The 22786-nt window shown below is 55.5% G+C and overlaps 7 protein-coding genes across 7 annotated transcripts; 4 read left to right on the forward strand and 3 right to left on the reverse strand.

The window, feature by feature from the left end:
* Positions 1–2953: 2953 nt before the first annotated feature.
* BDZ83DRAFT_122589 (uncharacterized protein) lies at positions 2954–4578 on the forward strand. Its single transcript, XM_060501159.1, has one exon. It carries the CDS (start codon positions 3374–3376, stop codon positions 4409–4411), a length of 1038 nt encoding a protein of 345 aa, XP_060358970.1. The 5' UTR covers positions 2954–3373; the 3' UTR covers positions 4412–4578.
* Positions 4579–6444: 1866 nt separating this feature from the next.
* On the reverse strand, positions 6445–8063 carry BDZ83DRAFT_656929 (eukaryotic translation initiation factor 3 subunit L; the record flags this gene model as incomplete). Its single annotated transcript, XM_060510915.1, has 3 exons — positions 6445–6528; positions 6607–7647; positions 7752–8063. 3 exons carry the CDS (start codon positions 8061–8063, stop codon positions 6445–6447), a joined length of 1437 nt encoding a protein of 478 aa, XP_060358971.1.
* A 1126-nt stretch (positions 8064–9189) lies between these two features.
* BDZ83DRAFT_591063 (elongation factor Tu GTP binding domain-containing protein) lies at positions 9190–12509 on the forward strand (the record flags this gene model as incomplete). The annotated part of the gene is made up of 2 exons (XM_060506396.1): positions 9190–9252; positions 9306–12509. 2 exons carry the CDS (start codon positions 9190–9192, stop codon positions 12507–12509), a joined length of 3267 nt encoding a protein of 1088 aa, XP_060358972.1.
* Positions 12510–12629: 120 nt separating this feature from the next.
* On the reverse strand, positions 12630–13873 carry BDZ83DRAFT_122670 (uncharacterized protein). The gene is made up of 2 exons (XM_060501161.1): positions 13245–13873; positions 12630–13183 (listed from the first exon to the last, which is right to left on the reverse strand). Exons 1-2 carry the CDS (start codon positions 13761–13763, stop codon positions 12959–12961), a joined length of 744 nt encoding a protein of 247 aa, XP_060358973.1. The 5' UTR covers positions 13764–13873; the 3' UTR covers positions 12630–12958.
* BDZ83DRAFT_122669 (uncharacterized protein) lies at positions 13874–16274 on the reverse strand. The gene is made up of 6 exons (XM_060501160.1): positions 16080–16274; positions 15785–16002; positions 15724–15726; positions 15552–15650; positions 15204–15500; positions 13874–15150 (listed from the first exon to the last, which is right to left on the reverse strand). The coding sequence occupies exons 2-6, from the start codon at positions 15924–15926 to the stop codon at positions 13985–13987; spliced, it is 1707 nt and encodes a 568-aa protein (XP_060358974.1). The 5' UTR covers positions 15927–16002; positions 16080–16274; the 3' UTR covers positions 13874–13984.
* Positions 16275–17062: 788 nt separating this feature from the next.
* Positions 17063–18284, forward strand: BDZ83DRAFT_122706 (uncharacterized protein). The gene is made up of 3 exons (XM_060501163.1): positions 17063–17312; positions 17413–17526; positions 17584–18284. The coding sequence occupies exons 1-3, from the start codon at positions 17189–17191 to the stop codon at positions 18060–18062; spliced, it is 717 nt and encodes a 238-aa protein (XP_060358975.1). The 5' UTR covers positions 17063–17188; the 3' UTR covers positions 18063–18284.
* A 222-nt stretch (positions 18285–18506) lies between these two features.
* BDZ83DRAFT_656933 (heterokaryon incompatibility protein-domain-containing protein) lies at positions 18507–21753 on the forward strand (the record flags this gene model as incomplete). The annotated part of the gene is made up of 4 exons (XM_060510916.1): positions 18507–19977; positions 20727–20838; positions 21125–21194; positions 21574–21753. The coding sequence occupies 4 exons, from the start codon at positions 18507–18509 to the stop codon at positions 21751–21753; spliced, it is 1833 nt and encodes a 610-aa protein (XP_060358976.1).
* Positions 21754–22786: the final 1033 nt, after the last annotated feature.

Here is a 22786-nt window from a genome sequence, read left to right on the forward strand (position 1 = left end):
AACAAGATGATATGTATGTCCAGCAATGCCAAGGAAGTTATGTTTGTAGGCGCACGCCGTGGTCTTTGAAGAGACGGAGCTCTCTCTTATGCCGAGGGGGCACAGCGTAGGAGGCGGTTCCGCCAAGACCTGCGGGGCCTCACAAGGCACAGGGAAGCGCGAGGATGGTGTTGTTGTTGGATGGGAAGCCGAAGGACGGGGTGTGGCGTGAACGGTAGCGCAGCCGGTACGAGTCGAGGGTCGAGGGTCTAGAGTCTAAGTGATGGCAGACCGGGTCGGTGAGCAGGTGATGTTGTTAGTTGACCAGGATGACAGCTGTTGCTGGTGCCGCTCAGGTGTGTGGAAAACGGGGCGGAAAAGCGGCCGGGGCAACAGAGCTGAGAGCTTGGCTAGCGGGTGGGAGCAGTAGAGGGAAAGCCGAGGAAGGACGTTATCTCGGTCTCTGACTCTCTGGACACGGCGACGGGCTTGATGTGACTCGAGTAGGTCGGTAGAGCTACCTAACGGTCAGTATCCGTGAGAAGTTGGTAGGCCCTTTGCAGTCCAGGCTGCTGGATGCGGGGGTGGACAAAGTATATCCTTGAGACTGAGACTGGCGTGGAATGGGCAGAGAATGAGACAACACAGCTGGAAAAGAAGCTCAGGAATGGGGTTGGAAAAGTCTGGGCATGCGTGGGTTGGTTGTGACGGAACACACATACAGTATCGGTACTCTGTCGATATTCGTATGAGAAGCTCGGAGAATGAAGCAAGGTAGAGGGAGGCTCGAGGTTGCGGAGGACTGGAGTAGTCTAAGTACGGTCTGGGTCTGGATGCGAGACGGTCCGCTTGTTGTATTTGCTCTGTTCTTCCGTGTTCCTCTCCTCTTCCTGACAAGACAGCTCTCGAGCTTGTGCAAATTCTCGAGAGGGTGACGGCGTGACGCACAGCTCCAGTGAGAGTTTTGGAGGGAGAAGAGCAGCAATGGGCACCAAAAACAGGGGTTGGCGATGGTTGATACCCTGGTCGGCCGGGGTCGTCTCGGCTGGGGGTTCTCTTTTGCGGTTGAGATGGTGGACGGTGGGCCAGGTAATGCGCACACCTCAGGCGGAGAAGAGAGGCCTTCGAGTCGAATCTCGGTTTTTTTTTTGCTTTCACACCCACAGCTACGCTACAGCTGGACGGAAGAGTGGAGGAGAGGAGGGGAGGGGCTCGGGAAGCTGGTGCAATGCGGTGCAAGTGCGCAGGGATGAGATGGCTGGAGATTTCGAGTTTGTTTGATGCCGTTGGCCAGGCCCAGAGAGAGTCGCGACTTGTGTGTGCACCGAGATTTGCCGGTGGGTTATGTATCCCTTCCCACTCTCGCAGTTCTGGTCAACGTCTTCCTTCCTTTGGGCGTTTACTACCTAAGGTACCTTACCTACCTTTTCTTAGGTACCTATTCCTGCTTGTCTGGCCTGAGCAGATGAATACGGATTGAGGTACTTGAGTTACAAGGCTAATTTGATCTGATCAAGAGAAGGAGCCGATGGACGTAGGTACTTGAGACATGTAAAGCAGGAAGAAAGGTACTTTGGATGCATGGGAAAGAACCTAAGGCAGAGGCATGACTTCCTCGGCATGCCTATCTCACTCAGCTGAACCTTCCTTGGAAAAGGAGAGGGCAGGAGCCAGGGTCACCCACAGGCACCAGCTGCACCAGCTGCACTTGCTGCACCTGATGTCAACTCGATGGGTTGCAGCTTCCATCCATCTTGGAAAGAGCCCCCGGTGCATCTTATTCCTTCCCAGTTGCCAGGTTCCCCAGGCTGAGTCTCTGATAGTAGGAAAGTGCCAAAGACCAGTGTCAAAGTGCATGCCTTTCCCTCATCCGCATCATTCGCAAGCCTTGCTTTCCCTTGCCTTAGCAATGCATATTGGACTCTGTTTCCTTCAACCATCAGGCTTGTGACAACTCCTTCGCTTCGTAACCAGACTGCGAGATTCACATCCCCACGACAGGCTACAGATGCCTTGGACGGAATACGACAGACTCAAGACCGCGGCCTCCGAGACTTCCTATCACTCCATCTTCCAACACCAGCACCGGCACAAGCACCAGCACCACCAGACCCAAAATAACCCTGGGAACACCACCCCAAACTCGCCAAGACCACCCCAAGTACCGAGCCCAATCATCCTCTCCGCTCTACGGCGCCTCTAATGCCTGAGCTGGCTCAAATTACACATCAAGACTTCCAGCTTCGCTTTCAAGCTTCTCGGCTCCCCTTTTCAAGCACCCGCCGTAACGCCCATCCCTGCTGGCTGTCTTGACTCTTACACAGTACGTTAGGCTCCCTGGCTCCCAAGGCACGTCACTACGGCTTACTCTGTACAGTAGTCCCCATCCACCCGAGACTATCCCTCCAATACCGTCCAGCACATACTCAACGGGACAGATTCTGGATGACTCGCCTTCACGGATATCCCATCTTGAACAGACGAACTGGCCGCCGTTGCTGTTCGCGCTCTCTACTGCTCGCTCGCTCGCCGTCTGCCTATCCGTCGCTGTCATGACCTGCAGTAACACGACATAGCATCCTCTCTCGTTCGCAGCCAGTGGGTGTGCAGCATCTCCGTCTAGACTTTCCAAACACCACGATAGTCCTACCCAGACTTTCTGACGTGCTGTAGTCAGACAGAAAGTCGGATTTCTTATTCGACCAGCACCACCTTCCCACGCCTCGATCCCCTGCGGTGCCTGCCCTAGGGTTCAGAGAACAATTACTCAGAAACGAAGTCTACGACTGTGCTCACTACTCCCTGCGCATAGTTCATCATTGCCTCCGTCATGTTCAAATCATACCACGCTTCCGTGTCACAACCCTCCAAAAGTCCAGCAATCCCACCAACGTGGATGGCGCCAAGCGATAGCTGAAGGCGATGCGCCAAGCCATTTAACGCATCTGGCGGGATTTCTCAAGGATGCTCATCAATCCTCTACCAGCGCCAGTAACACCAGACGACAAGGTCAGTTTGCGGATACCCAGGCGCATGTGGGATGGTTCACACCAAGAAACGGAACCAAAAATCAAAGGCTTCCTTCATCGCTGTCGATGCACTCTCACGTCTGCCCAGCCGGCCCTCCGTGTGCTAAGACTGAAGTCTTCGCCGCCTTCGCTCGACTCTTTGCAACTTCACCCCTTTCTCCCGCCCCTCTCGGCCACTCGGCCACCTCCAACAAGCTCTTGGCAAACCACTAAGGCACGTTGGCCAATCTTGATTCTTCCCCCGATTCCTAGCAAGAGCGAAAGAAGAGAACGAGAACAAGCATTCGAGTCGGTGTGCGCGCGCCGCTCTAACCCGCTAACTCGCCTGCGAACCTTGCTTCTTCTCATTTCTTCTTGTTAATGAGATGACATGCTTCGTCTCTAGCCCCCGGTCCGCGATTTTGCGACAATCCGGCCCATCCACTTCAATCCACACTTCGTGCCCAACCGTACGCCAAGCGAGAGCCAAGCCAACTGTATCTCTTTGCCTTTCTTTCGCAACCCTTTCGTGCCTCTTTCACGTTTGCAAGATGGCCCAAATTATTAGTCCGACGCCTGGCTCGGTCCCGTATTGGAAATGGGGACAGCGGCTCAGTCCCGCAACCTCTCTTTCGGCGCTCAAATCTCTTGGCCAGGACCCATCAATGTCGCAGGAAGCCGTCTTGGTCGCAGGGGTACAAGTTGAGGGGTCGGCTAGACCACACTGCGGATACACGCTGCAGACGAGACAACGACGCAAGCCTTGGGAGGGAAATAGAGATCAAAAAGGGATGCACTCCCAAGACACCAAGCCGGCAGGCACAAGCGGTCGGGAAAAGAGGGAGCCCATGCCAAGGCGAAACGAAAACAACGTCCACTATTTTGCCTTTCCACGCCATTCGGCACCCATTGCAGTCTGCAATGATGCCATTCGCAGCCCATTCTCCCGCCCAGAATTCCGTCCCGATCTTCCGGTGTTGCTTTTGCGGGTTGGCCTTGGAATCGATAACCTCTCCGCCCTTGTTCATGTACCCATACCACTTCTCACCGACACGGTCCCCGCTAAAACAGGAATCGCCATATGCGACCTGCAGTCTCACCGAAGCAGAGGAGCAAGGTCCCCTATCTGGCGCGGACTGATGGACCAGCCAAATCACTACTTCAAGCCACGGGGCAGGCAGGGGAAGGCGTATGCTCGCTATCTATCAAATATCAACTCATCAATGTTGCACGGCACAGAGACCATGGACCATCTAGTAAGGTCGAAAACATGGCATGCTCCCGCTGCCATCGCCGTCAATCAATGGAGGAACCAATCGGGATTCCGAGAGATAACGGGTTTCCAAAAGCTCGTCAGAGGCAGCTCAATGTCATGGACTTCTCGATGCGCCCCGACATCCTGCATTGTCGCATGTCGACGATGACCTACACTGAATGCATTGTAAGGTCTTACAGGATCGCTTGCCTGCGGCAAATGCTAGTGTCTTGCGACGGCACGCATGCCGTAATCAAACATCCTGTTCAGCGCGGCTTCCTGCTTGCGTTCTGCAGCATCCCTATCTGACGTTCAACCGACACCAACCAGGAAGAGCGCATCGTGCCGGCCAAGCCCATCGAGCGTACAGTTTGGCAACCTCATCGCAGAAACCCACGCAGAATACCACGATTGCTTGCGTAAGTTCAAACGTAATGCTGCGTACTGACCGACATGCATGCCGATCGGCCTGCAATAACCGAGCTCCAAACGTTCGTCTTTCATGTTCTCGTGCTCGTTTGTCCCAGTATCCCAGTTACTGGTTCGGAGGCTGCTGCAAGACGGTCCAGAAAAGACGACGTCAAGCGCGACTCGTGATGCCAACTACTCGCTGCTCCGAACTCACACCCGTACGACCCCAACAATCTTGGCAACTCTAGGACAGCCAGCACGCACACACACCCGCACAAGCACGCACACAGGGCCAAATTTGACTCGCAGGGGACACAGCCAAGACACAAGAGCACAGATTTAGGACAGCTAGGGAGGAACAACGTGAGACACCGTCCCAGATTAAACGTCTAGCTCTGGTAAGTGGCACATGCTTGACTACCAACCACTAGGAAAACGGGAATCAAGCTCCAGTTTCCTTGCGGACCATCCCGTCCCCGTCCCGACCGATAATTTCCCCGGTCTGCCGATGCGGCGTCGGTGCGGAGGCACTACCTAGATTGGACTATGCTCCCCGGCTGGCTCCGCTCAGGGTGTTTTATCACATTTGAGCATCATCATTGCGGTATCGAGGGGAAAGGTTCCCATCGGTCACTCGCGTTTCTTTGACTAGCTTTACCTCAGTTTCGATGCGCGCCATGGACTAGCAGGCCCTCTCATCGCCTCATGCTCTACACTTTCCGCCAGCACCGCCTTAGCGACTACTGCCCTCAATAGCTCGTAAAGGAGTGTCTCATTGTCTCTGAGGCAAGTGCTATAGGAGGAGATGCGATGCCGCTACAGTCGCGTTTCAAAATCCTACTCCGTACGCATACTCCACTTCGGCAAAGAGATTCCTCTAGATAGTGGTCTCCGCCGACCAGTTGTGTGCGGGCAACGTTGTAACCTTCCCGGGACAACCTGCCCTTGGCACACTCCTTGTCCAGCTTCCTATCAGGGTTACGGGGAAAGCGGGCTGATCGCTGCAAGCGTATCGCGGGAAAGACTGAAAATAATGACGATCATCAACTTTGCATATTCGAAGTGTCGTGATGCTTGTCAAGAGGAACAGCGCATATTGAAGAGCTCTTGTTGCCATTACTCTTTGCTATGGAACCCTGGCTTGAACCGCCGGGCGATGAATTGAGCGGCTCAGATCTCAATGACACTGGCTGGCATGGCTTCCTTGAACGGAAAGAGGTCCTAGTACTTTGAGTATGTCATTTTGATCAACTGCTACCGACTTTGGGCCCAGACTCCCGTCCCTGAGAGGTCCGTTAGCACATGGGCTGTTGTCGCGACTCTACTGGCCTCGAAAAGCTTCGGATGGACGTTTGTACTTTGAATTCTAATTATTCCCCTTGGTTCACTTCATCCCGCCCAGCCAACCAGGTCCAGGTGTTCCAGGAAGCAAAGACGCCTGAACGCCGTAACAATGCGAGCATCCCTCTATCGGGCCCTCCCATTTCTTCCCAAGTGATTTTTGACCACTTCTCTCTGCCCTTTTGTCTTTTTCATCCTCGTTACACCCTCCGACCTCGAATCCACAGGTAACGTCAAGTGGATGAGGGTGGGAGTTTCCAACACCTCTCGTTGGCAGATTCCTGGTAACTACACGCATTTGCATATTGACAATGTGCCAACATGCATACAAACACCCCCTGGTATTCTTTTGCTACCAAACCATTTCTTTTCGTCTTCCTCTCGGCCAGCTGGTCGTCCATCTTGCCTTTGCTGGTTTTGTAGGACCCGAAGCGTATCCTTTACGGTCGCTCAAGCGTACGTGCGGGACAGGTTACGGAGGTACCAGTCGACCAGCTTGCGGCCAACCTTGGCTTCCGAGATATGGATCAGGTCCTAGAATGTGATGATTAGCATATTGTTGTGACAACAATCAGCTCATGTTAGAAGCTGTAGTTTCCCGGAATTACTTACACCCTGCATAGCGTAGTCCAGGTCGCTGACGTTGATGAGGTCACCGTCCAACAGACTAGGGTGGTCAGTCCAGCGCAACTGCTTGGTGCGCTGCTTGTTGACGAGGAGCCAGGAGCGGAGCTCATCGGGCTTGACCTCGAGGAAGCCGGCCAGCTTGTTGAGGTCCATGGTGGTGTAGAGGCGGAGGTAGGACTTGACGGTGGGGCTCATCATGTTGATCTTGACCTCCTCCATGAAGACGGCGAGGTGGTGCTCGACGGGGTCGATGTTGGATTCGGGGTTCTCAAAGTCTGGGGGCACGGGGGAGATGAACTTGGGGCAGGCGGAACGGAAGAGCTCCTCAAAGATGGGGAGGGACTCGGGGCCGCCGCGCTGGAGCTTGAGGAGCTGGTCGCCGTACTTCTCGCGGAGGGCGGAGTGGATGGTGTCGTCGAGGCGGGTGGGGTGGAAGGCGACGCAGATAGCGATGAGGGCGTACATCTGGTCGTTCTTCTTGGTGATGGAGTCGTACTGGGCGTTCTTTTGGAAGTTCTTTGTGCGGGAGACGTAGACGAGGATGTGGGAGAACATCTTGATGGCGTCGGCGTAGCGGTGCATCATCATGTAGGAGAAGCCGACGTAGTAGTAGGTGGTGAAGTGGGCGGCCATGACGCGGGCGAACATGGCCTTCTTATTGAGCTCAATGTCGTCGAGGGTCTTGAGGGCGAGGCTGAAGTCGCCGAGGAGGCAGTGGACGCGGAGGAGGCCAATGATGGAGAAGTAGCCCAGCATGCGGTAGAGGTTCTTTGAGCCGTACTCGCCCGCGACGGCCATGGGGTCCTCGTTGCGGCGCATGGCGGCCAGCTGCTCGGTGATTTGGGAGCGCTGGATGAGGGAGTAGAGGACGTTGAGGACCGAGTAGCAACCCCAGGTGTTTGGGTTCTCCTTGAGGACCTGCATCTCCTCCTCGTTGTTGCCCTGGCGGGCGATGCGCATGCGGTAGGACGAGAAGGAGTTGAACTGGTAGATGAACTCGTCGATGACGTCCCAGGCCCAGTAGTACTGTTGAAAACATGTTAGCTTCCCTAGTCCACGTTTGGTGATGCTATTCGCGATGGTATGGCTTCATGTGGAGACAAAAGCAAAAGAGACTACAGGAAGCTTACCGAAGGGGGCTCAAGGTCGACGGGACCCTCGCTGTTGAGGATGAAGTGAAACAGGCTGCAGTAGGAGTCGTAGCTCTGGAACTTGACCTCGAGGGGCGCGGAGAAGTCGAGGGGTTGGGCGGCGGCGGCGAGGCGCGACTGGATGTCGTCGGTCTGCTGGGCCATAGTCAGGGAGTTGACCTGCTCGAGGTCCTCGCCAATGTTGTCCTCATACTGGACCTGCTCCTTGTAGTCGTTGACGAGGGCCTCCTCCTCGACGTCGCTGTCGTCGTCGACGCGGACGGGCCGCTCTCCGTTTTGGTAGCCGCTCATGGTGGGTGGATTTTTCGGTGAAAGACTATTCCCACACGAAGTAGTGTAAGGAATAGAAATTGAAAAATAGGAAAAATTGACGAGGTTCCGAAAGAGGAAGGGCGCGAAAAGTTGGCGATGTCTTCAACCTTCGAAGGGAGTTGGGAGGACAGATGGGCGGTCGGGTTCGGAGGGGGTTCGCTCGACAGGAGTGGGGTTTCGGCGGACGAGTCGAAAATTTCCTTTTCGCTGGCTAATCCCGCGGGGGCTTTTGCTGAGGTTATCGCAGGCACCGGTTGGGTTTGGGAGAGAGGGGCCAGTGAATTTTTGGCGAGTTAGGGTTTGTTGCACCCTCGGTAGAACGATTTGTGGGGATGAAGCCGATGGCCACCCTTGGGTTGCATTTAACAGTGTTAATGCGGCTATACGGCTATAGAGGGGTTCTGGTGGCTTTAATTTTTTCTTTCTTTCGGTCGATGCGTCGTTGGAGGGGCTGAATGTATTTTTTGGCGGGGTTAGTCCGCTGAGGTAATTCCAACGTTGCCTGTGCCTGCCCTGGAGGACATCCCCCCTCCTTCCCCAAGAGACGAAGGAAGAAAAAGAGCTGCATAGACACACACGCTATACAACATTACTCATCACTGCACCAGTTTGCTCGGTGCATCCACCTCATCTTCTTTGGGATAATATCAACCTCCCAATACACACTCAGAGTCTGGCAATACCAGGGACAAGAGTCAGAGTCACCCTCGTACCTGCAAAACTTCTTACAGCAGGGTGGCGAATCAGAGCCATCATCTCGTCCTGCTTCTGACCTGAATTCCCAGTTCGGGTCGGCCTATTAGTCACAGACCAGGGCCAATTTAGTCGCCGAATCATCATCATCATCATCAACTCACTTGGGTACTCGCTCCTTTTGCCAAAGACCCCCCAGTCAATAACGACATCATCTGCCTCGGGCAAACAACGATACTCAGCACTGGCTTTCATATACCAGCTAAGGCAGGGAGGCATCACACAGACCCTCAGACCTGCTCTCTCATTCACTCTGCTTCTTTCATCTGGCATTGCTTTCTGTCCATAGATCTTTTGATACCCCCTTGAACCCCTCTTCTGCCACTCTTCCTTCATCGCATATCCGCCCATCATGCCTGTTGTAACTCCCGACAAGCTGGCTAGCCTGCAAAGGCATGCCGTAGATGTGCGCAACGTAAGTTCTCATCTCATCATCAGTTCAGTCTCTTAGTGACTGACCGCAACCAGATTTGCATCCTGGCCCACGTTGATCATGGCAAAACATCACTGACAGACGCCCTCTTGGCAACAAACGGCATCATCTCACCCAAACTCGCCGGCAAGATCCGGTACCTCGACTCCAGGCCTGATGAGCAGCTCCGAGGCATCACCATGGAATCCTCCGCCATCTCCCTCTACTTCTCCATGCTGAGAAGATCCGCACCCGACGCCGAGCCCGAAGCCAAGGAGTACCTCATCAACCTCATCGACTCGCCCGGCCACATTGACTTTAGCAGCGAGGTCTCCACCGCCTCGCGCCTATGCGACGGCGCCGTCGTGCTCGTCGACGCCGTCGAGGGCGTGTGCAGTCAGACCGTGACCGTCCTGCGCCAGACGTGGACCGAGAAGCTCAAGCCCTTGCTAGTCATCAACAAGATTGACCGCCTCATTACCGAGCTCAAGATGACGCCTGCCGAGGCCTACACTCATCTCAGCAAGATTCTCGAGCAGGTCAACGCCGTGCTGGGAAGTTTCTTCCAGGGCGAGCGTATGGAAGAGGATCTCAACTGGCGCGAGCGAATGGAGGAGCGCGTCCAGGCGGCGGCTGCCAAAGAGGCTGGTCTGGATTCCATGACCGAGTCTGGCGAGCTGCAGTTTGAGGAGCGCGATGACGAGGATCTCTACTTTGCGCCGGAGAAGAACAACGTCATTTTCAGCAGCGCCATTGACGGCTGGGCGTTCACCGTACGCCAGTTTGCCGGCTTATACCAAAAGAAGCTCGGCATCAAGAGGGATGTCATGGAAAAGGTGCTATGGGGCAGCTTCTACCTCGACCCCAAGACCAAGAAGATTCTGGGCCAGAAGCATCTTAAGGGCCGAAACCTGAAGCCCATGTTTGTGCAGCTGGTGCTAGAGCCTATCTGGACGGTCTACCAAGCCACCGTCGGCGGCGACAACAACAGGGGCGACCCCACGTTGCTGGAGAAGATTACAAAGTCCCTTGGACTAACGATCCCGCCACACATCATGCGCTCCCGAGACCCCCGCCTGCTCCTGACCACAGTCTTTGCATCCTGGTTGCCGCTCTCGACAGCCATGCTGGTTTCCGTCATCGAGTCCCTGCCATCACCCCCAGTTGCCCAAGCCGAGAGACTGCCCGAGATGCTGGAAGACGTCCCTGGCTCAGATGCTATCAACGACGAGATCAAGAACGCCATGATCTCGTTCAAGACCGGCCCGTCAGATCCCGTCGTGGCCTACGTCAGCAAAATGGTTTCCGTTCCCGAGAGCGAACTCCCCCACAACAAGCGCAAGCCGGGCCAGTTGACCGCCGACGAGGCAAGGGAACTCGCCCGTAAGAAGAGAGCGGAAGCCGCTCGCGCCCAAGCCGCGGCCCCCTCAAGCGGAAATGGAATCAACGACCTCACGACGGCGCTCGAGGAGGTTAATCTGGACGGCTACGCCCCCGAGCACGAAGAGAAAGAAGTCGATCCCGAACACCTCATCGGCTTCGCCCGCATGTACTCGGGCACCCTTTCCGTCGGCGACAGCCTCTGGGTCATCCCGCCAAAATGGTCCCCGGCCAACCCCAACGCGCAGCCCTCACCAAAACAAGTCACCGTAACGGCGCTTTACATGCTCATGGGCCGCAACCTCGAGTCCCTCGACTCCGTCCCCGCAGGCGTCGTCTTCGGCATCGGCGGCCTCGAGGGCCACCTTCTCAAGAACGGCACTCTCTGCAGCCACCTCGACGGCGCCGTCAACCTCGCCGGCGTGGCGGGCACATTGGGCAAACCCATCGTCCGTGTCGCCCTCGAGCCCGTCAACCCGGCCGACCTCGACAAGATGATTCACGGCCTCCGCCTCCTCGTCCAGTCCGACCCCTGCGCAGAGTACGAGCAGTTCAGCAGCGGCGAGCACGTCCTCCTCACCGCCGGCGAACTGCACCTCGAGCGCTGCCTCACGGATCTCAAGGAGCGCTTCGCCCGCTGCGACATCCAGGCCGGCGCCCCCATCGTTCCCTACCGCGAGACCATTGTCCGCGCCGAGGAGATGCGGCCCCCCGCGAACAAGGACCTTGGCCGCGGCGTTGTCATTGGCACCACTTCGTCCAAGCAGGTCTCCATCCGCCTCCAGGTCCGTCCTCTGCCGTCCGACGCCACGGACTTCCTCCTCAAGAATGGCGACGTCATCAAACGCATGTACTCTGATCGCACGCCCGCCACAAACAACAACGCAACAGCCGAAGGCGAGACAGCCGAAGAAAATGGCTCTGCAGGCACCGCCGACGCCGCCCCTGGGGAAGAAAAGATCGACGTCGACACAGACCTCACAGCTGCAAAGATAATGTCCCTAGACGACTTCAAAACCGGCCTCCAATCCGCCCTCGAATCCTCCCGCGGCGGCCGCGAACACTTCAAATCCGCCATCGACCGCATCGCCGCCTTTGGCCCCCGTCGCACCGGCCCCAACATCCTCATCGATGCCACAAAAGAAGGCCTCCTCGCAAAGCTCTTCTCCCAGACAGCCTCCTCCGAACGCGACAGCTCGGCAGCGCCCCAAGCAGACGAAGCCCTCCACCCGGCCCACGTAGCCGACAAGATCCCCTACGCCTTCCAGCTTGCCACGGCCCAGGGCCCGCTCTGCCACGAACCCGTCCGCGGCATCGCCGTCTTCCTCGAAGACGTGGTCATCAACCCCACCGAAGACGAATCCTCCGCCCGCGACCGCCTCCCTCGCCTGACGGGCGAAATCATCAAGACCTTCACGTCCTCCCTCCGCTCCGGCATGCTCGACTGGTCACCGCGGTTGATGCTGGCAATGTACACCGTCGAAATCCAAGCCTCGACGGAAGTCCTGGGCCGTGTCTACGACGTGCTCACCCGCCGCCGCGGCCGCGTCCTCTCTGAGGCGATGAAGGAAGGCACACCTTTCTTCAGCATCAACTCTGTGTTGCCCGTGGCCGAGTCCTTTGGCTTTGCTGACGAGATGCGAAAACGTACGTCGGGAGCCGCGCAGCCGCAGCTTATTTTTGCGGGATACGAGGTGCTTGACCAGGACCCCTTTTGGGTTCCGTTTACCGAGGACGATCTGGAGGATTTGGGCGAGTTGGCGGATAAGGAGAATGTGGCCAAGAGGTACATGGATGGTGTGAGGAGGAAGAAGGGGTTGTTGGTTGAGGGCAGGAATGTTGCTAGGGATGCGGAGAAGCAGAAGACGCTCAAGAGGTAGTATGTTGTCGTGAGTGCGGCAATGTGGTTATAGAATTGAAGTTGGTTTTGGTAGAGGTAGCGTGTGGATAATTGGGAATTAAAAAGGTTCGCAATACAACACTTGTCACTCACTCTCTCGGCCATGCTCTCGTTTTTCGTGAATTTCTTAGGATACATACACCCTCTGCTGCCCCCTCACAGTACCTTGTAATGAGGCATCAACCCACACGTCATGACAACAGCAAACATCATGAAAACCACGCATACCACTCTGGCACCTACAGTCACGACTCGAGAGTCCGAGAAGCAATCGCATACTGTATGCTTTTGTATTTCAATTCCCTCGCCCATCATCTATTTTGCCCCCCTCGCACACCTCACCAAGGGGGAGTTCCAATATCAATATCTTCCATCACCCACTCCCCAACAACATTCAAACCCATTTCAGTCGTATCATCAGACCCATCATCATACGTTCCATTTTAAACCACCACACACCCTTGACCCTTGGTAGCAAAAAAAAGAAGAAAAGAACATGAGCCAGCTCGCCATCATTTTTTGGTATCGAAGGGGGGGCCGTGGTAGAAGAGTTGAGATGGAGAAAACGACCAAAAGGAGAAAGGAAGGAAGCGGACTTGCAGAAGACATCTCAAAAAAGGGTTTACGAGCGTGAACAATCATGAAAGAAACGTAGACAAGCCATACGTCTGGAGGAGAATTTCATAAACTCAGGGCGAATCATCTATCGTTGCACGCAAAACAAGGAGGGGAGAAAGAGGAGGAAAGAGTAAGTAGAACTTTGGTTGAGAATTTTTGTGTTTGGATTCCTTTGTAGCTCCTTGTTGTGACTAAGAGCTGAGTCGAATCCTGGCGGATCGGTATGGTAGGTAGGACTGTTACTTCGCTGGATCCCCAAGAACCCTTTGGGCAATAAAGTGTCTCGGGGATACAGCAGAGGAGAGTGAAGACAAAGGAAAAGTGAGCGAGAATAAAAAAACAGCATGGTCATGAGCCCCCTTTTTCTTCCAACTTCCATGAGCCCTTTTTTTAGTAACCACTTCGCAAACTCCGATGAATGCGTGCGAAAGTGCGCGCCTTCTCCAGTCGTTGAGCCGAGGAGACATTTCTTGCCCGAGGATGATGGCAAGCCACCTGAGCCAAAGACCGCAGAGGGTGCTGAGTAAAAAAGGAAAGATTTTGTTTCCTTCAGCAAATCCTTAGTGAGCCAGTTATTGTCGTGTCGAAAAGCAAAGTATCGAAATAGAGAATCCATGCCCTTCAAGCCCCAAGTAAGCGGTTCGTGGCGTAAAGTCGTTCGTCAGAATCGTATTCGGAGTCGTCTGGGTATATGTGATGACGAGAAATATCGTCTAGGCCCCGCAAGCAAACACGTGGGAGCATCTTCTCGGCGATAATTGCCGACTCAACTGCGGCCTTGACCGCACTGGATCCAACCGGACGCTGAAGGATGAACGGACTGTGCACGCCCACCTCCTAGGCAGTGCCACGGGGTCCAACATTGCGACGGCCCTTGTTGGGGACCGTGGTCCAACCATCGTCCTCCACAGGGGCAGCATCGCCAGACTCACTGCCAGCAGCAGCCGGAGCCTGCTTCTCAGCAGGGCCGTTGGAACGAGGAGGGCGGCCTCCCTCGAATCGGCCGCCACCACGGGGTCCACCACGTCCACCTCTGGGTCCGGTAGGGGCACCACGAGAAGCACCAGATGATCTCCAGCTGTTGGCCTCGGCAGCGCGAGACTTGGGGGCCTCCTTGGGCTCTCTTGGCTCCTTGGCTCTGACGGGGATCTTCTGCTCCTCAGATGTGCCGTTCTCCTTGTCAGCAGCAGTCTCCTGGGAGACCTCCTCCTTGGGAGCCTCAGCGGCCTCCTTCTCAGCCTTCTCCTTGGCAGCGGCCTCTTGCTCGGCCTTCTCCTCGGCCTCCTTAGCAGCGGCCTCCTTGGCAACGCGACGCTCTTCCTTGGCCTTCTCTTCGGCCTCGCGCTTCTCTTTGGCCTGCTGCTGCTTCTTCTCCTCAATCAGGCGCTCCTTTGCGGCAGTATCAATGGGACGGGCAGCACCGAAGGGGCTGGCCTTGGAGTCAGTTCCGGAGGGGGACGTAACGTCGGGAGCCTCGGAAACGGTGCGCTTTGCCAAGTTCAACTTGGGACGGCCGACGGGGGCGGCGGGGGCGGCTGAAGGGGAAGAAGGCGCCTCGCTGCCGTCGCGGGACTGGGCAGCATCGGGGCGCATCTTGGTTCTCCACTGGCTATCGGTCTCGGCGGCAGTGGGGACTCTCTCAGGGCGGGGAGGACGGGAGTCCTGGCGGGGTCCCTGACCCTCACCCCAGGCGGCAGGGGACTGGCGGCGGTCGCGGAACTCGCGGGGTCCATCGTTGGTACGGGGACGGCTGCCGTCGCGGGAGCCAGAGCCTTCCTTGGGAGCAACGGGGGAAAGGGGGCCTCTGCGCTCCCAGTTGCCAAAGTCGCGGACCTTTCCGTCGTCCTCACGGGGCTCGCGAGGCTCACGGGGGCCACGGCGCTCGCCAAAGTCGGAGGGGCGACGATCGTTTCCACCACGTCCAGGCAAGTCGGGCAGGGGACCCTTGCGGGACCAGTCGCTGAAGTCGCGGTTGGATTCGCCGTCACGGTTACCACCACGGGCTGTGAAAAGTGTCAGAAGCTAATTTGAGGATGGCCTCTGGACATGTACTTACGAGGATCGGCAACCTTGATTCTGATAGCACGTCCCTGGAAAGTCTGGCCATCCAGAGTCAAAGCCTGCTTCAGTCCCTCAAGATCCTTGAACTCGGCGTAGGCGAAGCCCTTGGGGCGCTGCTGCTCGCGGTCCTCGATGATGCGGACGCTGATGATGTCGCAGCCCTCGAAGAACTCATTGACAGTCTCCTCGGTGGCATCGTACGACAGGTTGCCAAGATGGGCGGTGTAGGGAGGTCTCTCGGGGAGCTGTTGGGGAAGGTTCTCGCGGATGGAAGAGTAACCACCGTAGTCTCCTGTACACTGGTTAGAGTTGTCTCATTTCCACTTGTTCGAGATAAACTTACTGCGCTCGGAACGATCACCACGGTCACCGCCGCCGCTACCCCAGCCACCCTGGCTGGGACGGTAGCCAGCGCGCTCGGGAGCGGGGAGAGCTTGAGTGCCTGTGAAGGTGTGTCAGTGGGCAAGGAACGAGATATGTGAGACGCTAGGCTGGCTCGTGGGAATGTGGCATACCGGCTATAGGGTGTTAGTATCTTCTTCTAATAAGATGTTTTTTGGGACATCATGAACTCACTATACGTATCCTCGACCTCATCAGCCCATGATCCGCCGTAGCCTATATAAAGTGTCAGTCGATGATGTGCTAATTCGATAGTCGAGCAAGAAATGAAGTGGGCGGTAACAGTTGTCGAGGAAGCGTTTGTTTGGGGAGGCATCGGAGGGGGTGCGACTGACTGGAGTCCTGCAGGAAGTCGCCAAGGGCCATCTTGACCTGCTCCTTCTTCTTAGGCGCTATGATGACACAGTTAGTCTTGGTACAAGCGAGAGACGTCGCAGCAGCTTGCGACAACGAGCAGGGTAGGACGAACCCATGATTGCGGTGTTGAGACGGCTTCGCGCGTCGAATATGTTCGATGCGCGATGCGGGGAGTATGTAGTAAGAGCCGAACGGTACGGCTGTTGGTTGAAGATGCGGGTTTGGTGGGAGTGTTGGTGCGGAGAGGATTGGAAATGTCCGAGGGATATTTCGCAGTGTCGTGGGGTAGGGAGATGTCGCCTAAGGAAAGGGATATCTCTTGACACCGGAGATGGGAGAAGTCTTTTTTAGACGATACGTCAGAGGGTATCGGAGACGTAGTAGACTTTGTGAAAAACGACCCAGCTTGCGGTGATTTGCTGGGGCTGGTGGTCTTTTGGGGGGGGGAGGAAAGGGTCGAAGTTTTACCCGCGCAGCAGAGAGGCAGAGGGTGATTGAAAGTTTGTGAGGGTTGGACAATTTTCTCGAGGTGGCCAGGAGTGGGAGGCACTAGCCCCGCCGCGGCTTAGCTTACTTTTTCAACCTAGCGCCCCGCCAAAGATGCACGGGCCATGACCACCGGGAAAACCCGTGATTGAACAATTCCCATTAATCAAAGAGGGGCTCACAGCTGTTTTTTCCCTTGTTTTAGAGCCCAGTGCTTCCAGTGACTTCAGCGGGGTGAGCCTTGAGGCCTCAGCGTTTTTCCCGCCTGTGTTTCCCCCCTCCATCCCTCCATTCCCATCCATTTCCCCTGCCCACCGCCCTGTGCTTAGCTGCTGTGCTGTGCTGCGCTGTCCCATAGGTGGCCACTTTATTGCTGTTGGTACCTTAGCACCTTAACTTAGTCGCGAAATTACGTATACAAATACACAGTACAAGCTTGAGATCATCTACCTGGAAGGAGAAAAAAAAAGTGAATGATGTGCGCCTGCAGTTGACAATCAACCCCCGCCTTTCTTGCATCTATCGGGTCTGCACGGCCCAATCTCGTTTTGAGCCGCACGAAACATTTGAACAACGTCGCCAACTCGCTTGATTAGTACTCCCCCGTTTAATGCATGTATTGCACCCGTGCCAAAGCTTCCAGAACAACCAACATATCTGATCGAGGCCCTTCGACTGTAAGCCAGCTCATTGTCATCCCTTTTTTGCTGCAACCCAATCTTTCAGCCCTTCATCATGTCAGATGAGGCAAGGAGGGATGGCACAGAGGAGCCCAGACCAAGGCGGCAGCCTCGAGGTTTGCTGCCACCAGGGTTGGTCGACCTCTTGGGTCCGCCCCTGAAAGTTGGCGCCATGACTGGTAAGTGAGGGCGTCGGAGATAGGATCCCATCAGATTGATCATCTGAAGGTTGTCTCATCTCGATACAGATTGCGGTTCTATGGCTAACATCTCCGACAGGTACCGTCGGTGTGTTCAGTGGCATTGCAGCCGGCATTATCCGGGACTCCACACCAGCTCTGTTCGCGGTAGCATCTGGTATCCAGTGGTTCGCCCTCGGTTCAAGTTACTGGCGTATGTTGCCGCAATTCTCACATTATTCATGAGTACGTACTGAATGTTTTACGATAGTGACGAGATCTGTGGTGATGGCCGCGTGGGGTGGCGAAGAGAAGCTCTCCAACTCATCCAAGATCCAAACAAGTGCCATTGCAGGAGGCACGGCAGGAATGGTCGGAGGACTGATTCGTGAGCACCCATTGGTCTTGAGTTATCGACAGTCTCTAACGCGCTCGCTAGGTGGCCCGAAAAACATCATTCCAGGAGTCATCGTATTCTCTCTCATCGGAGGAACGGGTCAGGCCTTTGTGAACGCGTCGCAGGGCCGGCCTGAGGTCACGGAGAAGAAGAAGAGCATCTTCGAATCAAGTTGGAGCCCTCTGAAGAAACTTTCAGACGACGAGTACCGCGACATGATTGATGAAAAGATGCTCAGGATAGACGCTGAGATTGCTCTCATTGACGAAAAGATTGTAGAGCTTCGCGCGGCAAAAGCAGCAGCTCCTCCGCCGCCCCCGAAGGACGCACCTCAACCACCAGATGCTCGATAGTCGAGCATCTGTGCGTCTGTTTAATCACCATGTATAACTCTGTCAGCATTACAACTGTAAATTGTACCAACAAGCAAAACTTTTATTCGTTTATTTTACTCAGACAGGCTGTTTCAAACCTGCGTTGAGGAACCAACCCTTCCTAACTATACTAATATTCGTACTGCATCCGTTTTATACATTGCGTATTGCCGGAGGCAGATCTCGAGGAGTGTCAGATGGAGTTGCACCCAACTCAAGATTACCCCTGCCATCATCATAATGCTGACGGTGATTGGCCAGACATGCATACAAACTAACCTCACGCGATTGGATACGTCTTCAAGAGTGAGCCCGCGCGACTCAAACGCTCCTCTCACATCAGCAAACGGCGCTATCTCGCAATGAGCATCTACAAACGTCAAGAACTTTGTCGTCAATCAATGTACATATAAACTGTACACTATGAGGCTGATCAATACCTCAACACTACAACTCGAAGACTTCTTCGACTCGGATCTCCCTAAATACGCCATCCTCTCACACACCTGGGGCCCCGAAGAGGTCACCTTCCAAGAGTGGCTGCTATGGCAAGAAGACGACCTCGGCTCCCGCAAGCGCACAAACTCCAAGCGCGGGTTCCAAAAGATTGCAAACACGTGCCGCATCGCCAGGCAGGAAGGCATCAGCCACGTCTGGGTCGACACCAACTGCATCGACAAGAAGAGCAGCGCCGAGCTCTCCGAGGCCATCAACTCCATGTTCGCCTGGTACCGCGGCGCGTCCATCTGCTACGTCTACCTGGAAGACCTCGAACCCGGCGGGGTAGCAAGGGCCGATCTGCGTCAGTGCCGGTGGTTCACGAGGGGCTGGACGCTGCAGGAGCTGCTGGCTCCCGCGGACATGACGTTTTACGACGGCACGTGGGAGCCCATCGGCACCAAGGAGACACTGGCGTACCCCATTGCTTCCATCACGGGCATCGACGTCGACGTCCTCATCTACCCGCAGACCCTCTCCTCCGCCTGCGTCGCCAAGAGGATGTCGTGGGCGTCCAGCCGGCAGACGACGCGGACCGAGGATACGGCGTACTGTCTTCTCGGCATCTTCCAGATCCACATGCCTCTTCTGTACGGCGAGGGCCACGAGGCCTTTCGCAGGCTACAAGAGGAAATCATGAAGGTCTCGACGGACCAGAGCCTCTTTGCGTGGGACTGGACCGAGAAGACGATGGATCCCCGCCGCGACCTCTGGGTCACCCTGCTGGCGCCGCATCCCTCTGCGTTCTCCGGGTGTGGGCAGGTCGTCAAGTGCAGGACAGCCGCGGACGACAACTGGTCCGTGGGAAAGGAATTCACAATGACGAATCTGGGGCTCAGCATGACGCTGCCGCTCATCAAGACGGCCTCCTCGACGACGGTGTACGCGGCAATCAACTGCAAGCACGACATCAAGGACGACGACGACACGGTCATCTGCATCCCGCTCTGGACCACGTCCTTCACGTCGACGTTTGGACGGCACAGGTCGAGACCGCAGGCGAACCTGCCGATCCCGCTGGCTAACGTGTCAATGCCCGCCCGGTATGCTGCGCGCCGCCAGCAGCAGCAGCAGCCTGGCCGCGGCTCTTCAGTCTCGGTCTCGTACTTCCCGCGTTTCTCCGAGCTGCCGGGCTTCAAGATGTCAAGATCCTTTCAGAAACAGGTCCTGCCAGTGTACGACGCTGAGCCCGACAAGCCACCAGAATTACTCTTCCAACTCTTTTCGTGTAACGACGCACTGGAGTCGTGGCAGGTTGGCGACGACGCGGAGGCGGATCCTCAGGAGTACCTGCAGACGGCAGCGCACGCCAGCAAGACGTTTGCGAACAAGGAGGTTCACGCATTCTGTGTGAACCTCATCAATCACGGCGGCAGTAGCAGCAGTAGCAGTAGTAGTAATGGCATCCGTAATGGCAACGGCGCAGGGGCCGGGATCGGCAGGCCGCGGCGGTGGTGTCTCATCATCATGTGGTGCGAAGCGTCCGGGTGGAAGAGGGTCTTCTTCCGGGAGGACAAGGGCAAGAATCTCTCGCCGCCGCACGTGAGGAAGCGTTTCATGGACTTTTTGCTCGAGACGTCGTGGTTTGCGTTGCATGGGGATACTGCCACGTGTGATGGGTTAAAGGTTGAGGTTGGGATGAAGCATGATCCTCCGAGGGATGGGTATTGTCCGGTCGTGCCTTTGTATTTTGATAAAGACCATTGATTGTATTGATTCAACCGCGTTGATGTGAAGACGGGGAAAAGAAGACTGAAAGTTCAGCTAGCTAATATGAGTAGGTAGCTACGATACGGATAGAGATGTCATGCCGCTGGAGCTCGAATGCTGTCGGGCATGACTCGTTTTTGGAGTCGCCATTGACTTGTCATGTAGCTTCGACGTTGGCTAGCTTAGTCTCTTGGTAGCTCCCGATGTTCTAACGGTCGGGTTTGCTTGACGGGCTGAATATTTGGTAAACAGGAGGAAAACACATGTTTCGAGATTTTGCATGTAAATGATATACCGGAAGGCAGTCACAGACTCTGGGGTCAGACTTTGATCCATAATCCTGGTCCCTTGACTCCGGCCCAGAGGCTGTCCAAAGGCACGTTCGAGCTTGGCTAGATCTGGGTGAAGGGAGGCTGAAATTCACAATGGGGGTAGAAAAGGCTCCTGGTCCTTGCACGTATCCACGCGCCCTGTCGCGCTCACCAGAACTCACCCACCGAGACAATATCTCGGTCTACGATACCAGGTCTCTGCATATGAGTTCCTCGTACGTCCGACAGCTTGCATCATAACAGTACGTCCAGGGAGGAAGGATATTGGGGGAGGCGCGCTTGCTGCATGTGCTAGATCCTTGGAGCAGCCCTTAGCTTCGGCCATATCAGGGGCAAGGGGCGGACAATCAGGCACAGGCACAGGCACAGGCACACATTTCTTTTCGGCGTAAGGCGATGGTACCGTCCGATGCAGCGGCGCATTGATGGTTGAACTTTGAGCACGGCCCCTCGTCGATGCAAGTGTTAGTGTTAGTGATGCAAGTAATTGTTGAATTCAAGGTTGATGGAGGAGGATCTCCGATGTGCTGCATTGGCTCCTGGACGGCTGGTACCACGCGGTGGCTGGCAGGTAAGGTAGGGAAAGGTGGGTACCTGGCGAGCTGAAGTCCCCACTTTGGAAGACGGAGGAGCCAATAGAGAATGGGTAAGGCCGGAAGTGGCCGAGGGTGGGATTTGCATCGATTGGACGGGGACTCGGGAGTGAAGGAGCCATAACTCCGGGCCAAAGTCGACACTTAGCTAAGGTATTTCCAGGCGCATGTCTACGTACCTTTCCTTAGCTAAGCAAGGTGTTTGTTTGACAATTGGACACATTCCCACTCCATCACGTCTCCTCTCTCAATATGCATCATGACATATTTTCTGTCATAGAATACAGAGAGACTACGTGACTACCTACCATTTTGGTTCAATGATCATTAATGAAAGTGGATGAGATTCTGACCAAGATCTCTTCATTTCCACCCGCCAAATTCCCCAACAGCCCTGTTCCTGGATTCCGCCGCCCCCGTCCGTCCCTGTGCAATTCCAAGTCAAGCCCAGGCCAAGCTGTCCTTGTCCCCATTCTGTCTAGACCCGAGTCTTACCAATCGTTCCTGTCTCTGGCCATCGCATTAATTACCAGTTAACTGTTGCTATTGGAATTCATTTGTGTGTATCCGTCCTCTGTCCAAATGGGTATTGTCCTGAGCTGGACTAGGTACCTCAGCAAGCTTAGCTACATCTACCTAGGTACCTTGGCTGAGGTACGCCATCGCGCCGTTTATCGCCCACAAGCCCCATTACATCTCATCATTATTTGAGCTATCCGATCATCCGGGCCAATCCTCACACACACCCACGGACGAGACGAGTACGAATACTGCACCGCTGCTCCAGTGCCCAGGAGTCGGAAGTACCTCATCGCCTGGAGAGGAAACTGGAGACTGGATACCGGAAACTGGAGCGCCTCGGGAAAAGGAGCAATCTGCTAATACTCTTGTCATCCAGAACCGGCAGCAGGGTTCCGTGTGGACAGCCGTCGCCTCGTGCCGAGTAATAAGAAAACGACAAGGGCTTAGACGAACGACGTCTTCTCGCATTTCGCCAACCGCAAATCCCAACCGCGAGTCCCAATTCCTCCGCCAATTCCTGGCTCATACCTACTCCGTAACGACCTGGACTGCGTCACTCTTCTTCTGCAAGACAAGACGAGCGAGACCTGCATCATCCTCCGGCCCGCACCTTTGCCCTCCTTTCTGGTTTACTCTCTCTTCATACTTTTATTCTATACCATAGGCAAAACCCTACGCGTCCAATCTAAGCCTCTTTCAATTAATTTTGATACTGCTTGTTTCTGCCCGCCGCCCCCAACGAAACGTGCTCTTTCGGTCTCTCTATCTCCGCTCTGCACCACATCGCCGCCAGGTTTACCCCAAAACCTCCCACCAACATCCCCATTTCCGATCCCACCACATTTCCATTCTCCCTTCCGGGCCAGCCAGGGGATCCGATCATCAGTGTCACCCGCCGCCATCCGCACCTGCAACCGCCTGCGCGTCTCTCTTTTGAATACTCGCGATCGACCAACCGCATTAGCTAGCTAAATTGCACATCTTCGTCGACAACCGTAACCGCGTAGGCGCCGAAACTCTGCTGTCACAAAGCCGAGTGTTACCTCTC

The sequence above is a fragment of the Colletotrichum acutatum genome (genome assembly GCF_030867785.1).
Source record: "Colletotrichum acutatum strain CBS 112980 chromosome Unknown BDZ83scaffold_164, whole genome shotgun sequence".
Classification (NCBI taxonomy): domain Eukaryota; kingdom Fungi; phylum Ascomycota; class Sordariomycetes; order Glomerellales; family Glomerellaceae; genus Colletotrichum; species Colletotrichum acutatum.

What these genes read in the sequence shown, in the direction of transcription:
- BDZ83DRAFT_122589 (XM_060501159.1), top strand. Translation starts at nt 3,374, where the DNA reads ATGACATGCTTCGTCTCTAGCCCCCGGTCCGCGATTTTGCGACAATCC.
- BDZ83DRAFT_122706 (XM_060501163.1), top strand. Translation starts at nt 17,189, where the DNA reads ATGTCAGATGAGGCAAGGAGGGATGGCACAGAGGAGCCCAGACCAAGG. An exon ending in GAAAGTTGGCGCCATGACTG is followed by an intron (nt 17,313 to 17,412) that starts GTAAGTGAGGGC and finishes CATCTCCGACAG; the next exon opens with GTACCGTCGGTGTGTTCAGT. An exon ending in CCTCGGTTCAAGTTACTGGC is followed by an intron (nt 17,527 to 17,583) that starts GTATGTTGCCGC and finishes GTTTTACGATAG; the next exon opens with TGACGAGATCTGTGGTGATG.
- BDZ83DRAFT_122670 (XM_060501161.1), bottom strand. Translation starts at nt 13,763, where the DNA reads ATGGATTCTCTATTTCGATACTTTGCTTTTCGACACGACAATAACTGG. An exon ending in TTCTCCCCTCCTTGTTTTGC is followed by an intron (nt 13,184 to 13,244) that starts GTGCAACGATAG and finishes GTATGGCTTGTC; the next exon opens with TACGTTTCTTTCATGATTGT.
- BDZ83DRAFT_122669 (XM_060501160.1), bottom strand. Translation starts at nt 15,926, where the DNA reads ATGCCTCCCCAAACAAACGCTTCCTCGACAACTGTTACCGCCCACTTC. An exon ending in TGGTGATCGTTCCGAGCGCA is followed by an intron (nt 15,501 to 15,551) that starts GTAAGTTTATCT and finishes ACCAGTGTACAG; the next exon opens with GAGACTACGGTGGTTACTCT. An exon ending in AATCAAGGTTGCCGATCCTC is followed by an intron (nt 15,151 to 15,203) that starts GTAAGTACATGT and finishes CACTTTTCACAG; the next exon opens with CCCGTGGTGGTAACCGTGAC.